This window comes from Notechis scutatus, chromosome 1 (assembly GCF_049901735.1).
Source record: "Notechis scutatus isolate UNSWTSFEM ecotype Mainland chromosome 1, rNotScu1.2, whole genome shotgun sequence".
Classification (NCBI taxonomy): domain Eukaryota; kingdom Metazoa; phylum Chordata; class Lepidosauria; order Squamata; family Elapidae; genus Notechis; species Notechis scutatus.
In genome coordinates, this window is record NC_142009.1 from 45,046,460 (window position 1) to 45,060,624 (window position 14,165).

General features: G+C 41.7%; 1 protein-coding gene across 1 annotated transcript in view; it reads right to left on the reverse strand.

The window, feature by feature from the left end:
• Positions 1 to 14,165, reverse strand: part of CAMKMT (calmodulin-lysine N-methyltransferase) — an 81,942-nt gene that overhangs the window by 61,828 nt on the left and 5,949 nt on the right. Inside the window, exon 3 of the mRNA XM_087962865.1 lies at positions 3,512 to 3,576. Coding sequence (XP_087818991.1) covers positions 3,512 to 3,576 — 65 coding nt within the window. The remainder of the gene's footprint in view (positions 1 to 3,511; positions 3,577 to 14,165) is intronic.

The following is a 14,165-nucleotide window of genomic DNA, read 5'->3' on the forward strand; positions in this document are numbered from 1 at the left end:
CAAATTTCCTGCCTCTTATTCTCCCCCTCCCGTACCTCCAAAAATGAACAATGGCATACTATAATCAAAGCCAGGCTATCATGGATAAGTTTGGAGGAGTTGTACACATACCTGCCTTTTCTTTTTCTTTTTTTTAAACAAGTTTTATTTTTCAAGACAAACAATACATAAATACACATAAACACAAAACATAAAAGTATAAAAAATCTCTTTTCTGAAAGTTGCTTAGTCCCGGGTTAAAACTCTTGGTACAGACACAAATTGAATTTCATATTCATTTTACATACCATTTCATATCTTCTTAACTTTTTCAATTTTCTATATAACTTCTCCTCTCCTTTAAATTTTCTCAATTTTATTTCATTTTTATTTTTTTATCTCCTCTCAATTCATATCGTAATATTTATTATTCTTTGTCTGTTCTATTCCAGCCAATCATTTATTTTTCTTCTTTAAAAAAAAAGAAGAAGTACCTCTCCTATACACTATATGGAGTATGATGCCTTTGTCTTTTTCCCCTATATTTATAGTACTTAATATAAAATACATAACCTACATTGGGATTCTGTCTGGTACATTCTAAAATTATACTATATTATCAAAAATAATACAAATCTATTCATTAATATTGATATTCATTCATATCTTAGATATTTAACTCATTACTTTTCAATTAAATCACATGCTTTTATGAGAGCCCTATTTTTCAAAATTATCCCCCCCCCCCACATCACATATTATAGCTCAATATTTCATTGAAATGTTCCTCCTTCTTCTACTTCAAATCTCATTTCACAAAAGGTTTGCTAATATACCATCTTCTAATTATTAATATTGACAATCATTTATATCTTAAACATTTTATCCATTTCAATTGAATGTCATGCCTTTGTGGGAACACTTGTGCTTTCCACGATTATTACCACCACCACCACCCCCACATCACAATCTTGGATCATATTTCATTACAATACTCCCTTTTTCTTAACAAAATTTCACTTGTTTATGTTAAATATTTTATCACATTTTAAACTACATATTATTTCTAATTTTCTATAATTACTTCTAAATACAGATATAAAAATGCAATCTTATGTACCTTCTAGAATCCCATTAACAATAAGACTTATCCATTATCTCTGAAAAACTTTTGCTTCTTAATATCTTGCTCCCCACCATCCTTTCTCCCTTGCTTCTTCTTCTCCTTGTCCTCTTTAACACCTTGTCTCCCCACCTCCCTTTTATTCTGCTTTCCCCCTTTCTGTTGTTTCTTAACATAATATCCCTTTTCCACCTTATTCTTCTCTTTTTGGGCTGTTTTTCCAGATCTTAAAGACCTCCGCTTTTCCCTTCTCCAATCAAAGTCCTTTTCTCATCAAAGATGGCTTCTCCTTCTTCTTTATCCCCATCATCCTCATTCTGCTTCACATAAATATAAACCGCCATTTCTAAGTATTGGAAAATAGTGCCAAGTCCATCTTCACCTCCTTGTTTTTCTCTTTCAAATTTTTGATATATAAGTTCCAATTCATCCATAGATGATGCCATTGTGTAGAGAAAAAGTTTTTCCAAACAACCACCCAGATGATTTAATCAGAAATAATTTCCAAAGGTTCCAAAATCACCAAACAATCCAAACAGATTGTTTCTTTTAGATACCTTCTTCTTCTTGACTTTCTCTTTCTGGGGTTAAAGTAATCACAAATCCTTTTCAAGTATATTTTTTGGAAGTTTTTAAACTCTTTGCAATTCTAGGCAATCTTCTCCTTATTTTCAAATTTTGCTCAGATTTTTTTTCACTCTCCCTTCCCACTCACAGCCAAAAAGATATTTTTTTTTTCCGGTGTCACTTTAGGAAGCAGAGTCGAACAAAGAAAAAAAAACTTTTCCCTTTAGGGTATTCGCAGCTTGTAACTCTCGCAAACATACCTGCCTTTTCTGTTCCCTTTGTTCCTCCCTTATTGGTTTCCAGGAGTGGGACAAAACAGGCCCCAGAAATGGAATACCTAGAGATTTTGTCTGAAAATTAAACTTCAGGTAAATTTAACTTAGTCCAAATAAAACCCAAGTCTTTGGGGTATTAAAGCTAACCCTATTTGGATTTGGCTAGATCAAATAATTGGGTTTTGAAGATTGCACCATAGAATCTTCTCCTAAGATCCAGTTAAGGATATTGTCTGAATCAGGACAATGACAGCTACTGAAAGAGAAACTCCAACAAGTATTTCTTCAAAAGTTCAACTGATGGGAAACTGCATAGAGAATTACTGAGAGGAAAAGACGAGATAATTGAGTTGGAACATCTGAAAGCAACACCAAAAATATGCACTCATACACCAATAGCAAAAATCAAAGAATAAGAATTAATATTTTAGGATATTCCAACAGTCAAATCCTCTATCATACAGCATATCCATCTATACTGAAATAACTTGAAGGAAACCTAACTCTTAATAGGATTGTATTGTGACATGGGTAATTGGCTCTTTGAATGGCATATTCTTTCTATAATAAACAATATTACAAATGAATGTATTTAAAGAGAAGTAAAACCTTTGTTGATAATTATATTTTCTACATTAAACTGAGATTAAGTGTTACTTTGCATGCACAGTCATTGTTAATCTTTATCTCAAAGATAATTGGTATTATACATATGTAGATTCTTTTATGTAATGATGATACTTAAGGAACTTAATTATGTGTCAAAAGAAATCTCTGAATAAACGGGCCTAGAAAGTGAAATGGATGCAAAGTGCTATGTCAAAATATTTAATTTGATGAAATTGTTATTATATTTAGTTGTTCAAAATCAGATTGAAAAAAATGAAGCAAATTTATTTATTTATTTATTTATACTTGTGAGGTGATATGAAGATCAGGTAAATCTGTTAGACATGACTCCATTTCATGGAATATTCTCCCCCCACCCCCACCCCCAAGAAATGAATGGCCACAACCTACATTTTATAAGTTAGGACACTTTTGTTCCAGAGTGTTTATTCAATCCTTAGATTAGTTTTCAGGATGCTAGAACTCCATAAGTCTCTTTATTGTAAGATTACAATAACAGATTCTTGCAACTCTGAAAACACTTCCCCTATCCCCTGTCTTTACTTTCCAGATAATTTGGGGAGTGGGCATCTTCTAAGATAGTTACTCTAACCTCATTCCTCCTTTCAAGTCAGATTTTGTTTATCAGATCTAGGCTGCAGCTCTTCCTCCTGTTTCTCAAAGTTGTCATCACAACCCATTGCAATATATCAATATGTGATATTATAATCAGTTTTCAAGGCTCATGTGAAGCAGATATTTCAACAGATAATTACAAGAGAAAGAAAAATGTTTTCAATGCAAAAATTACTTTCTCCTCTTTGTCTTATTTTAGTTCTGGTTTTCCTTCTATGATATTCACATTGAAAACATATTTTGGCACAGATTTTTGTACTGAGATACATGCTAAATGTTATTAATAAAACAACCATAATCAAGAACAAAAATCATTACTTACAAACGTTTCCTGTGTTGTCAAAGCTTGTCAGAACATCTTCAACATTTAATAATTTGCTGTTGCATCTAAGAAAAAAAAAATAACCACCGCCATTATCAGTGCAAAAAAAGGACAATGTCATATGTACAGCCATCACAATTTTTTTAAAGTCTTACCACCAGAGGGAGAAAAGGAAAAAATCCACATCCTACTATTCTGTGTTCAAATTATAACTCATTAATCCCTGAAATGTAGTGGGCCTTTGTGAAAATATAGAACTTGAAGATAAAATGAGCCGTTTTAATAGACAATAGGCTGGTGTTCCCATTTCTTCATCTAGTTTTATTTCCCCCCCTGCTTTCTGTCCTGGAATCCTTCTTTCATTTCCTCTTTCCTTGCACTTTTCCTCATTCATTTGTGGTTTGTGTACCACAGTTACTGATTCACACTGGTACTTTTTGTTATTTGAAGGTACAACCATATCAAGACTTCAGAATACAAAATAAAACTGTAACTATTATTCCAACTGAACAATTTGTATTTTCATTTAAAAAAAGGCTGCACATGCAAATTCTCTTACTCAGTGACAAATAGATTTTTGTCTTCTTACCTTTCCTCTATGCTCAATGCAAGATCAACAATACATAATTATTAATACATCGCCATAGCAACTATATCTATAATACAAAGTGAATATGATCAAATCATCATCTCTTTCTGGAACACAGGGGTGTATCAACAAATAAGAACCATGTAAAATTGAATGTTCTCATGAATAATATGCATGGCAAGCTGGAACTGTTCACTCAGATGTCTATTTTCAAATGATCAGTAAAATGTAGTCAATGTTCATTGTCCTGTATATTGTTAGATGTTAAGAATTTAAAATCTATGCAGTACATAAAAGCTTGGTCTTAACCTCCTTAAGATTCAAAACATCCTAAGTAAACAAAAAATCCATTACAAAAAAAACAGAGTCATCTAAAACATACAGTGTAAAGACTGTAACAGCCACAACATGGGATCGACAGGTAGAACATTAGTGGAGGGAATTCATGAATACCAACTATCAGACAGAAAACATAATGAAAACTCTTTAATCTCACAACACATAAATAGATTCAGCCATAGTTTCAAGTGCTAGAGAATTCCTGGAAGCTTGACATTTGGACAAATCAGCCAACAATAGACACATACAGATAAATCATATTTGCATATCATTCCAAAAGAGACAATTTAAAAACCTAAGAAGGAAATAAAAAGACCAGAACTCCTCCTCACCAGCAAACAATACCCATATAAGCAGGAACTCACATTAGACAAACAATCCAGCAGAAAACAACATCAATATCAAGCAGAAAAACAAAGAACCCCAATGTTCAACCCTGAGCTACATATACTTCTCTTTTACTGGATTTTCTCCATATTGATCAATCCCTAACCTGGTCTTTCAAGGGTTCCAATGGTGCACCTATCACCACTGTCCTGCTGGTCATTCTCTTCTGCTCTTTCCTTTCACCTTTTCCTCAGAGAATTAGGGCTTCACATAATATTTCCCAATATTTGTGCCACTAGTGAGAAATCTGGGTTGATTTTTATCCATGTAGTTTTCTTGATATAAATAAAAAATAGTTTACCATTACCTTCTCATGGGCACTATTAATTGATGCCTTTTCCATTGTCACTGTGACCTTTTGTCTCCAGCATCTTCCTATATTGCTGCTGCCCAATATAAATGCCTGCTTACTTTAGCTGGCAGCTGGGATGACCATCATGCTTTGGGTCTTCTTGCTGAGAATATATTTTCTAGACATATATGCCTAACTTATTTTACTAATCCCTTTCAAAATACCCCCACCATCACCATCACAATAAGGTGGGCAACCAATAATAGATGCTCCTTTTAAAAAAATTCAAATAATTAAATTGTTTAAATTCTTTGTGTAATCGCATTTAGTACCATGGCTGTCTTCCTTCCCCATTACCACCACTATCCTACCACAGTCCTGGTTTTGGTTGTGCTTTCAGTATCAGTTTTCCTGAAGTGTGTGGTACACATTTAATCATACATAGTTTTCATATGTCTACCCTAAAAACTGGTTTGTTTGTGTGAGTAACAGGACATGTAAAAGATTTCTCTGCTTTTACATATCTATCAACTTTTTTCCAAGAAAAATCACATCCTATTTTAAATTCTTTATGTAGCTTGCTTAATAATGGCATATGAATCTGTTACAAGAGTGCACGAAATGGAAAATGTGTTTTGTTTCAAATCTGAAATAATGATAGTGTATTGCAAAAGTTCTGCTGATCCATTCCAGATGGGCTGAAACAAAATTGGATTGCCGTTCCAACCAAAACAAAATCATCAAGTGGTATTCATGGAGTGAGAAGGCAAAGCTGCTATACATTTTCCCTCCTTCCCAAGCAGTTCTAAGCATGCAACATCCATAAACCATCTTATTATATCTTTCCTCCTTTCCTCTCTGCTTTCCTTCAAATCCCAGAGGCCCACCCACTTTCTAATATTCCCAGGGCCATTATTTCTCTTCCCCTTCTGCAATTCCTCAGTTGTCATTGATAAGCTTAGATTTTTGCTGCTCTTATCCCTTATTTCAAAACATTTCAAACTCTAATATTTGTATTAGTCTAATAACTAAATCCAATTTAGTTTTGTATATCGATTGAATCATCAAATTTGGACATACTGTAAGCCACATGAAACTAGTTGGTCAGTGCATGGAGCTGTTTTTAACTGAACTGTTGGCACAGCACTATAAGCAGCTTGTTTTTCAAATAGGTCACATCTATGAAAATTTGGCATCAAATTCATCAAATCCATTCTATAAAGTCCTGTCAGACTTAACTCTAGTCTAGGCAATAAGCCATTCCTTTTTATTTTGCCTTTATTATTTTTTTGCAAATAATTCAAGGTAGTGAACATATCAAACATACCTTCCTCCTCCTATTTTCCCCACAACTAGTCTATGAGGTGAGTTGGGCTGAGAGAGAATGATTGGCCCAAAGTCACCCAGCTGGCTTTCATGACTAAAGCGAGACTAGAATTCACACTTTCCCACTTTCTAACATAGCGACTTAACCACTAGACCAAACTGGTCTTGTCATTAAGTAACTGAGGTAGTAACTGGTCATCATCTATTCAGAAACTTGCTTATACCAGAAAGTCACAAATCATATGACCCCACACACATATGGGTCCTGTGTTTTCCCCCCCCAGTACAATAGAGAAGCAGACTCAAATACCAATAAAATCTTTTCCCAATGGCATCTTTCAAAATCCATTTATTTGGCCAACAATGTGGTAAGAAGTTACTGCTGCAGGTGATGAGCAGGGTAAGTCTGAGGCCAAACAAAATGTAAGTGTTGTATGCCATAGAATCAAAGATTAGGTTCTTCAGTCTCAATGAATATGAGCATTGATAAACTGAACCAGTCAGTTCCTAGGACTATTAGTAAATTTAATGAGTATGCTAAATAAAATTGTAGAGACTGTTGATGATTATTGATAGTGAATAAGAGAGGATCAGTGCACTTAGACATGGATAAAAATAACCATCAATAGCTTCAACAAACTGAAAAATGAACAGACTCCTGGGAGACAGCATACTTATAACTAACAAAGTTTTCAGTGGTGCAAGTTCTATTTCTGTTTGGCTCTATAATGTAACAGGAATGACTAACTGACAGTGCATCACATTAAATGTTTGTGATCCACTTAAAGTCTAGATGCTTCATTTCTGACCCCGTGGGATCATCTTCTTGAGGAAATTAGCAGCAAGGACAAAAGGTAATGGAACTTCATTTTAAAATTCCATAATTGGGAGAAGCACATCACAGGCATATTTTTCTTGCCTTGTTATATGTACCCTTGTCCCCTTTATAGCATTTTATTCAAGTCTAAATATATTCTTTGCATATAGGTAAGTATTAAATACAATAGGACAGTGCAAACAAAGGAGGGGAAATTATACAAACAATGACAGAAAGTACATTTTGCTGAGCTCTAATGGTCACAAGGTTGAGCTATTAGCAGCGATTAAGGACAGTGTTAGACAAAACTATTCACAATACTTATTTAATTATAAGGACTTAACAAACCTTGAAAAGTATAAACAGGAAGCAATTCAAACAATGCATGCTTATAGGCAGGTGAAGGTCAGTCTTAACTGAGCTCTGAGAAACTTAACCTCTTCAGAGATGGGGGAAAGATCCAGTAATACCGGCAAGGGAAAATCAAGAATGTAAATTCAAGGATAGAATAACAAGGAAAAAATACAAAGTTAGCTTTTTTTTCTAAATCCTATGATAGCTATTAGCAAATGTAGGACATAAGTAGCATAAGTAGCACAGCAATGAAAAAAAAAGTAAAATGGAAAAAGAGAAAATCTTATTAAAGTTGCAGTATCAAGAACAAATCATAACAATGTAAAAATGCACAATAATGTGAAGACTGTTTCATATATAATTTCTATAACCTCATTTTTTGATAGTTTAGATTTGGAACATTTCAAGCCTTGCTTAAATTTAACCATTTCGTTGGTGTTCTGGAAGGAGATGTTTTAGGTGTGCATCTTTTACAAAATGGCCATATTCTCTATAATATGAACATAGACATTGTATACATCATCACAATTTTTCTTGGGGAAAAAATAGAGCTCTGCTAATGCCTATGAACGTGTTAAGTTCGCCGTAGGAAGGAAGGCTCGGGAGTCAGTGACCGTTTTCAGCTCTTTATTTGGTTCCGAGATCGACTCGATGTGGCTAGGGCAGACGGCGGCTTTCATAGAACTTGCCGGCCAAGCCGCGGCCAATGACACCGCTTTGAATCTCCCGCGATCGGTTTCTTCCAATCGCAGGGATTCGCGGCGGGCCAATCAGTGCGGCTCGCTCGACCAATCGGGTCGCCGCGCGTCTTAGCCAATCAGAATGGTTATTTACAAGAATGCTAATGTACAGTACAGAACACCCCTCCCCTCTTGGTATGGTCCTACGTGACGTAGTCCCGTAAGTAGGCGGGGCTCCGTACTTGTCTACTGGACCTGCGCAGGTTAGTTGGTGTCTGGTCTTCGAACGGCTCGGTCGGGTTCTGTGTCGCTCCTTGCCTCATCGATGAAACCGCCTGGAAGGGTGAGCCGGGCCTTTCGCTGTCGCTTCCTCCCGGTCTACTTGGGCTGGTTGAGTTGCTGGCTTTGTTTCTCCCACCCGGTCTTTCCGGGCTGGTTGAGCTGTCTTGGCTGTTCCTTCCAGGCGAGGCTTCGAGTTGTTCGTCTGTTTCTTCCTCCGCTGGTGAGTATTCTTGGTTCCTTTCTTGCTGGGGTTGGTTATTTTGGTTCCCGGGGTTTTCCCTCCCCTCTTGGCTGGTGTTTTCTTCCGTGTGTGCTTGCGTGTCGGTTGTATTTCCCGTGTTGGTTCTCGATCTTAACTGATCGATGTGTCTTTTCCATGCTCGTCCGTCGGTTGTCTGTAGCCGGTACGAGCGGGGACCTGTCACCTGGGTTATGGTTGCTGGTACCCAGAGCGGGTCCCCTGTGAGATTTTTTGCGTATACTGCGTCGCCCGGTGTGAATGTTCGGTGTTTGCTAGATGAGTCGGTTTTTTTCTGGGTTATATGTAGGGTGCAGTCTGTCAAGTGGGGACCTTAGTTTCCTTCCCATTAATAGTTCGGCCGGGCTTTTGTTTGTTGTCGTGTTTGGGGTTATATGTTGTATAAATAGCATTTTATTAATCTTTTCTTGTATTTCCCAGGTTTCTATTTTTTGGATTGTTTTTTTTTTGTAAATTGAACCATTCGTTCCGCCCTCCCATTCACCGCCGGATGTGCCGGCGCTGTCAGTGCATGCCGTATTCCCCGTTCCGCTAGGAATTTTTCAAATTCCAGCGAGGTAAATTGGGGCCCATTATCCGATACGATGACGTCTGGGAGGCCGTGGGTTGAGAATAGTCTGTTGAGTTCTTTAGTAACGGCCTCTGTGGTGGTAGTTTTCATGTTGCTTACCTCCAGCCAGTTGGAGTAAGCTTCTACCGTAATGAGGAAGGTGTGCCCTTTCGTAGGTCCGGCGAAATCTATATGAATCCTGGACCATGGTCCCTTGGGGGTTTCCCATTCCAGGATTGGGGCGGAGGGGGGGGCTTGACCTGGACGCTTGGCATTGTCTGCATGCTGCCACCCATGCCTTGATTTGTCTGTCCATCCCTGGCCACCAGGCGTAACTCCTGGCCAGGGCTTTAGTCCTAACGATGCCCGGGTGCCCCTCGTGCAACAACTCCAAAACCCTTTCTTGTAATTTTTCTGGGATGACAACCCTATCCCCCCATAGTAAACAGCCTTTTTGCAATGACAGTTCTGTTTGCCGGTTTCGAAATGTCCTGAATTTCTCGTCGTCGTCTTTTTCTGGCCACCCTTTCTCTATCCAATGCAAGACCCGCGCCAGACGTTTGTCTTTATTGGTTTCGCGGGCAATGTCTGACACGGTTACAGGTAGATTGGGTAGAGTCTCTATGCTAAGGGTGGACGTTGTAGGTGCTGGGTCGGAGTCCAGGTCGGGCAGCGGCGTGCGGCTCAAGGTGTCTGCGTGGGTGATCATTTTACCGGGTCGGTGGGTTAGGCGGTAACTGTAGGCGGCAAGGAATTTGGACCACCTTGTCATTCTTGGAGATAGAATGTTTGGGGTGGCCCTGTTCCCTGCCAGGATCCCCAGCAGCGGCTTGTGATAGGTGATGATGGTGAAGGTCCTGCCATAGAGGTACTCGTGGAACCTCTTTATGGCAGCGACGATTGCCAGGGCCTCTTTGTCCAGCTGACTGTAATTTCTTTCTGGTTTTTAGAGGGTTCTCGAAAAGAAGGCGATGGGTGCTTCTTTTCCATCGGGGAGAGTGTGGCTGAGGACGGCTCCGACGCTGAAAGGTGATGCGTCGCATGTGACTGCTAATGGTAGGGTTTCGTTGTATTGGATGAGGACGGCATCCGATGTGAGCAGGTCCTTGGTTCTGTTGAATGCGACTTCCTCACGTTTCCCCCAGGTCCAGGTGGCCGTTTTGTCCAGGAGCCTATGCAACGGTTCCGCCACGGTTGCCTTTTGGGGTAGGAAAACATTATAGAAGTTAATTAGTCCCAGAAACGCCTGTAGTTCCGTTTTATTCTTTGGCCTGGGGGCTTCTTTGATGGCTCTGATTTTTTTCTCGGTTGGGTGAATTCCGTGCCGGTCTAGGAGATATCCTAGGAACTTGACCCTCTCGGTGTGCAGCTGGCATTTTTCTTTTTTGACTTTTAGCCCCGTGTCTTTGAATTTTTGTAGTACCTCCCTCAGGCGACCCTCCAGTTCTTTTTGGTTGGCTGCTGACACGAGTACATCGTCGAAGTAGGGCACCACCCCCTTGATTCCCTGCAGGAGTCTCTCCATGAGGCTCTGGAAAATTCCTGGTGCCACGCTGACTCGAAACTGGAGTCTCTTGCAACGAAAAGCCCCCCGGTGGGTTACTATGGTTTGCGCCTCGGCGGTTTCCGCGTCGACTGGTAACTGTTGGTAGGCTTGTGCCAGGTTGAGTTTCACGAAAACCTTGCCTCCCCCCAGTGAGTGTAGGAGGTGCTGCACTACTGGGACGGGGTAGGCGCTTTGTTGTAAGGCGCAGTTTAGGGTGGCCTTATAGTCCCCACAGATTCTCACCGACCCATCGGGCTTAACTGGGGTGACTATGGGTGTTTCCCACCGACCATGGTCAGTTGGCTCTAGGCCCCCCTGTTTGATGAGCTTGTCTATTTGCTCATCGATCTTGGGCCGGAGTGCGAAGGGTACCCACCTTGGCTTTAGGCGTATCGGGGGAACGCTGGGGTCTAGACTGAAAGAGATGGGGGGCCCTCGGTACTTGCCTAGGGTGCCGTCGAACACTTCCTGGAAGTCCCTTGCGAGTTGCTCCTCCCAGTCTGCTTCCGTGATGTGGTCGATGCCTGTTACTTCGATCCCGAGCGGCGCGAACCACTGTAATCCCAAGAGGCTTGGTCGGTCTCTGTCCACGACTGTCAGGGGAAGTCTTGCCGTGCGCCCCTTGAATGTGACTTCGAAGTGTCCTGTTCCGACTACGGGGATGCGGTTTCCTTGATAGTCCTTTAGGATTAACCTCTGGCTTTCCAGCCCCCTCTTGTGGATGGCGGGCACCAGGCGCTTGATTTCCCGCCATGCAACCATGGAGAGATAGGACCCGGAGTCCACCTCCATCTTGCATGGCTTTCCCTCGATGCCCACTTCCACGTATAACTTTCGGGCATCAGCGCTCGACGAATGGCCGATGACGACCGTCTGGTGTGTTTCCTCTCTCTGTCGGTTCTCGCCGTTCCGTCGGCCCCGTCCGTCCCGGTTCCAACGACTCTCGGTCTGGCGGTCTCTTGCCCTGGGGGGGGTGCCGTCCCATCTCCGGCCGCTGTTGTCGGGGGCTGTAAGCTTTCTTTAGTCGGCCGACTCAGGCGATGTGGCCTCTCTTGTCGCATTGCCGGCAGATCGTGTCGAAAAACCAGCACTCCGATCGAGGATGGTCGCCTCCGCACCCGGCACATTGGAGTCCCGACTTACGACTCCGCCGCTCGCGCCGGTCTCGCTCCATTTGGAGCCGATGGATGTCCTCCTCTTCGTCCGTGGTGTCGGAGGCGGAGTTGAGGTCGCCATGATGGGTGGTGGTGGTCGCTCGGCGGCTTGCTTCTGGAGGTGTCTCGGTTATCGGGGTCGCTTCGGAGGTCGAGGCTCGGTCCCCGGTGTCTGGCCTCCGCATTCGGGCCGCTGACTTCCGGGTCGCCTCGGCTGCGGTGGCTTCGGCCAGGGCGTCTGTGAGGGAGATGTCGCCCTTTGCCATCAGTCGGCTTTGTAGGACAGGGTCCCTGAGCCCCAGGACGACGCGATCGCGTAACGCCTCGTCCATGTCTGTGAAGCCGCACATGCCTCCCAGATTCCGCAGGTCTGCCACGAAATCACTAATGCTCTCACCCGGTTTTTGGTCTCGCTGGTAGAAGTCGTGCCGCCTGATGAGGGTGGGCACGGCGGGAGCATAGTGGCCTCGTAGCAGCGGTTCGAGGTCGGCCCAGTCTATCGCCTTCACGTCCTCGGGTTTCGCGAGGGCTTTTGCCATCTTGAACACTGCGGGCCCGCAGTGCGTCAGGAAGACGGCCCTTTTTTTCTGCCCGTTTGCATCCTTGAGGTTGCTACTCTCTAAGAACATCAGGAACCGATCAATGTATGATTCCCAGTCCTCAGTAGCTTGGTTAAAGGGTGCGGGTGGTGCGATGCTGGCCATCTCGTCGATCTTGCTTCTCTCGGTGTCACGTGCTCAGTGGGTATCAGTTCTGCGATCCCACCTTCGTCGCCAGTGTTAAGTTCGCCGTAGGAAGGAAGGCTCGGGAGTCAGTGACCGTTTTCAGCTCTTTATTTGGTCCCGAGATCGACTCGGTGCGGCTAGAGCAGACGGCGGCTTTTATAGAACTTGCCGGCCAAGCCGCGGCCAATGACACCGCTTTGAATCTCCCGCGATCGGTTTCTTCCAATCGCGGGGATTCGCGGCGGGCCAATCAGTGCGGCTCGCTCGACCAATCGGGTCACCGCGCGTCTTAGCCAATCAGAACGGTTATTTACAAGAATGCTAATGTACAGTACAGAACAGAACGTGAGTTCAACTTTTGAAATATGCGGGAAAGATGGGAGGGATCTTAAATAGCTTCTGCTGTTTAATTACATTGAAGGAGGAATAAATAGACAGAAAATGCATGGTATTGTGTGATTTTTTTTTAATGGGGATATTCTGTAACAGAACAGCTATCAGGTAATTGAAATAATTTACATTTTTGTCTTGCTTCACTTTAATTCACTTTAATAATCCTGACTGAGGAAGAACTATCTACTGCAGTGAAATCTTTCCCACTTGCTACATTACTTGATTCAGTGTCTGAATTAACTAGTTCTTCTCAGTTACAATTTTTTGTGACACTAGAAAAATAGTGATATGGCCCACAGTCAGCAGAATTCCAAGAATTTAGCTACTGTTTAAATCCTGGGGATGTAACACAAGGTTTCCCCCTACAGCTTTGGAAGTAGAAATAGACTGATTCATGACTCTTCATACAATCACCGTAGATAAGTAAAAGTTTTATTGGTATTAGAAGAAGACAGTTTGAAACAGAACGATTAGCTCCATTTCAGATAACAGATAATCAGAGTTGGAAGGGACCTTGTAGATCATCTAATCCAACCCCTTGTGCAGGAGACCCTACACCATTTCTGACAAATGGCAGTCCAATCTCTTCTTGAAAGTCTCAAGTGATGGCGCTCCCACAACTTCCGAGGGCAAGCTGTTCCATGGGTTGATTGTTTTCACTGTCAGAAAGTTTCTCCTTATTTCCAGGTTAAATCTCTCCTTGTTCAGTTTCCATCCATTATTCCTTGTCTGGCCTACAGGAGCTTTAGAAAATAGCTTGACCCCTTCCTCTCTGTGGCAGCCCCTCAAATATTGGAAGACTGCTATCATGTCTCCTCTGGTCCTTCTCTTCACTAGACTAGCCATGCCCAGTTCCTGTAACCATTCTTCATATATTTTAGTCTCCAGTCCCCTAATTTCGAAGTGTCCCCTTTGCAAGCAGACAGGCTTTGTCTCCCTCTGGGCAAAATGTGTGAAGCAG